This window comes from Anarrhichthys ocellatus, unplaced genomic scaffold, assembly GCF_004355925.1.
Source record: "Anarrhichthys ocellatus isolate YVR2014 unplaced genomic scaffold, GSC_Weel_1.0 scaffold54, whole genome shotgun sequence".
In the NCBI taxonomy this organism is placed as follows: domain Eukaryota; kingdom Metazoa; phylum Chordata; class Actinopteri; order Perciformes; family Anarhichadidae; genus Anarrhichthys; species Anarrhichthys ocellatus.
The window spans coordinates 1,231,395-1,235,246 of NW_022280084.1; the positions used below are offsets into that span (position 1 = coordinate 1,231,395).

Consider the following 3,852-nt stretch of genomic DNA (forward strand, 5'->3'; position numbering starts at 1 on the left):
TGTGTGTGTGTGTGTGTGTGTGTGTGTGTGTGTGTGTGTGTGTGTGTTCTCAATGGATTGTGTGGGTGTCTCTAACGGTAATTGTGTGTGCTAATGCTTCTCTTGCAGCGTGGCCATGTTTACATATTGGAGTGTGTCTTTTAATGTGTAAGTGTTTAAGTTGTGTGGATTTTTTCATTAAGTGTGAGTGTGTCAGTGTTGGCTTGATTTTAAAGATAAACAACTATATATATATATATATATATATATATATATATATATATATATGAATGAATGATCACCAACAAGTGTGCACTCTTTCAAGTCATTGCAGCTGCAGACGTACTACAAAAAATACAAATGAAAGCATGCAACTTAGCAGACGACTTCACGTCAGACGTGTTTCTTTGGTCCTGATCATGTAAACAAACCCAGATCAACTGCAGCGATGCCTTGAAGATGTTTGGGCCGTTCAACGCGTTTATTTCTAACCTCGGGGATCTACTGTGGGTCAGGGGGTCAGGGTGTCGTGGTCCTCCGTGTGGGGACGTTGTCTCCATCAGATCCCACCACGAGGGACAGTTGCATCACTTCCTTTGAGTATGCAAATGTAGGATGGATTTTTTGAAATCATTTTCTCGTCGGCTAACTGGAGCCAGCTGAACCCACCCGTGGGCCCGGTGGGAGTCACAGAGGGGCGGCCTGGCTCTTATTTTTTAATCTAATAAAAGGACTCGGTAGAAGCTGGAATTAATCAGATCTGAGAAGGGGAGGAGAGAGAAAACCTGGAGCCATTTTGAAGGAAGAGAGGATATGATTGGAGGTAACGAGCACCTCAGTGTCACATCGTGTAGACGTGAGATTCTAAATCACCCCCTTACCTATTTGGACTGAATGTGTGGTCCTCGTGCGTTCCAGCACAAAAGGACCACACATGCTTAGTGGGTTTCCTGTGGAGTTCTTCTTGCTCTGTATCTGGGTTCTGAATCATTGATCAGGATTTCAGGCAATGAAACAAATGTGACGATTGTGCAAAATATAGTTGTGGCCTTAAACAGCTTTATTGGAAGAAACATTAAAAATAGGGACAGCGAACTGCAATGACTGATGATGCGTGTTTCATTTAATATAAAGCAACGTGTTTTTTTTATCTAATGTCTCGTGACCTCTCCTCCTCCAGCTGATAGCCGTGTATGACGAACAGGACCCCCACCATGGAGGCGACGGGACCAGTGCCAGCTCCACGGGGACCCAGAGCCCCGACCTGTTCGCCGTGGACCTCAGCGCTGGCAGCGGAGCCTCGGCCTTCCAGCCCTACCAGGTCGCCAGTGAGATCGAGGTCACGCCCTCCGCCCTGCGCACCAGTAAGTCCCAACACAAGAGAAAAAACATCAGTAAATGTATGCATTGAACAGAGGGACCGCTATCCAAAGATACATTCAGGAACTAAAACATTTACTTTACAGATGATTAATAATCGAGTCGGCTCCTCTTCTTCTCCTTTTAAATTACAAATCTGTCGTCCTCATTAGCGTCAAATATCAGCAACTGCCGCAGTATACAGCAAACCCAACAAATTACCTTATCACAGCCCGGCGGTACCTCAGCCCCGTCCATAAATTCTGTTAATTGGACAGGAGGGCCGTTTTGTTTTCTTTATTTTCTCAGGCGCAGATAGCCGTTTGATCCCCGGCCAAAGTGGCTAATTGGTTCTATTCGCTGCCTCCTCAATCAAATGTGACGCTGAGCTCGTCCACCTCGGCAGTTTTGCCGGCCAAGTCGCTTCTTCTCCTGTAATTACCGCGCGTTTGGATGGGAAGCCGACTCTTGTAGGTGATTTGTCAACTTTGCCACGAGCTAAAAAAGCAAAGAATACGACCTGCAGACATGCAGAAGCAAACAAGCACTGCGCTCACCGATTTACACAGAGACGAACACATACTCTCACTTCCTTCTCAAATATTCTCTTTCTGGGTGAAAGTGAAAGCTGTGACTTAAAGTAAAAATCCTCTTTTCCCTCGACCTGCAAACTAGAGGCATTAACACACAGCCTCATTCACACACACTCCAATGAACAAAGTCAAGTAAAAACAACGACTTTTTTAATAAGCATCTTTTATTAGCACTAAAAATATCACAACAGTTAGAATATAACGAATCCACAAGTGAACTGTGAACTGGCATTGATTGACACGGCAGCCACCAAAGATCTCCTATTCTGTCTCTATCTCACACACACACACACACACACACACACACACGTGCGCATTGTGAGGGAGGTCACTCCACTCCTAATTGGATTTCTGGGTGAGATGCTGGATGTGAATATGCATAAGAAATGGAAATCTTGGGCATAATCACACCTGCCAGTTACGTCCAATTTAACCGTCTCCATAATGAACTCCAACCCCGTTTAATTGACAGCACTGAATCTCATCAGCTGCATTTTATTGGGTTTCTAAAAGAAATGTCTGACACGGAGAAGAAGGAATTTGATTATATATATATTTATATATTTATCTTCACGAGCGCCTAATGAGAATAGCTTTCAATCACTCATTCATGTTGGATGAGATGTGAGGCGCAGGACCCAGTTTTCTTGTTCCGCCCAGCAACTCAATGAGAAGAGATTAAGCTTATTAGACGGAGAGTTGTCCACAAATGGATTCATGTTTTTTGGCTTTTTCCTCTGCAGACATGGAAGTGCTGATGAAAAGGGCCGTGTTGTGAACAGGCGAGGCTTTCAGATGCCAATTTGAAACGTTAATTTACAAAATGCAAGAATTCTTATTAAGAGTCGTACTTGAAGTCCAGAATGTGGACGTTTATCTCTAAAACATAGCTGCACTTTGAATGTTATGTTGCTTTCCACAGTTTATATTGTCGGCTTAAACTGTTCTGAGTTATTAGTTCTATCTTTATTGCTCTAGAGTGTTGCTTTACAGAGAGCACAGCGATGTAAAGCACAGTAAACCCACTTAACAGTGAAGTGGGTTTAGTGTTTGACACTACAGAGGCATTCTGAATGTTTCCAGTATGTATTGTGTTACCATTGGAAATAACACAATGATATAGTTAGCTTCATTTTTGACTGTCCTTTTATGAGACAGTCTCCCACGATGCAACACAACTAAAATAGGTAAAATAATTGTAGAAAGCACTCCAGGAAACTACAAAAACACTATTTTAAAAATAATATAACACTTGATAAGGTGTTCTTATGGCGTCAAAGTAAATAGATGCTGGTGTGTTATACATACAGAAATAACAGGCAGGTGTCAGAGTGGGTCATTTTATACATCAGGTCACCTTAGGGTGCTTTGATGATTATAAACCAAAAGAAAACAAGAAGGCACATTCAAGCCAATCAGAGAGCAGTATTTCCCACAGACATGGCCGTACAGCGCTGATCAGAACACAGTGTGGAGCTGATAGATGAAGCATATGGTGTTAGATTGGTGTACAGTCACATTCTGCTGCAGGGATGACGTGTTTATGTCGGACATCTCTGAAGTTAGCTTCGCACTGGTTCCCACCACAAAAAGCCAATTGTCTTCAATTGGATTACGCTCTGTGGCAAACAAACATTTGTGGTACTTACACGTTTCCTTCAGCAAGATGATAACAGATGAACACCACTTTATGGTTTTTGAAGCGTGAATGCAATCAGCAGAAATAAAAAGCTAATGTTAGGAAATAAACAAACATGAGCTTTGAAGGAGGAGGAGTCGGCGTGATGGTGTTTCGTTGTCTCATTACTTGTTAGCGTCGCCATTTTTAATATCGTAGAACAAAATGTTAAAATAGATTCAGCTAGTATTTTTATCTCTGGTATCAGCAGAGGGGACCGGAAGGGGGGGGGGGGGGGGGGGG

The 3,852-nt window shown here is 42.9% G+C and overlaps 1 protein-coding gene across 7 annotated transcripts in view; it reads left to right on the forward strand.

The window, feature by feature from the left end:
* Window positions 1-3,852, forward strand: part of pard3ab (par-3 family cell polarity regulator alpha, b) — a 213,604-nt gene that overhangs the window by 67,297 nt on the left and 142,455 nt on the right. For all 7 annotated transcript variants that reach the window (XM_031870765.1, XM_031870767.1, XM_031870766.1 and 4 more), the window contains exon 3: window positions 1,160-1,343. In XM_031870765.1, the coding sequence (XP_031726625.1) occupies window positions 1,160-1,343 (184 nt within the window). The remainder of the gene's footprint in view (window positions 1-1,159; window positions 1,344-3,852) is intronic.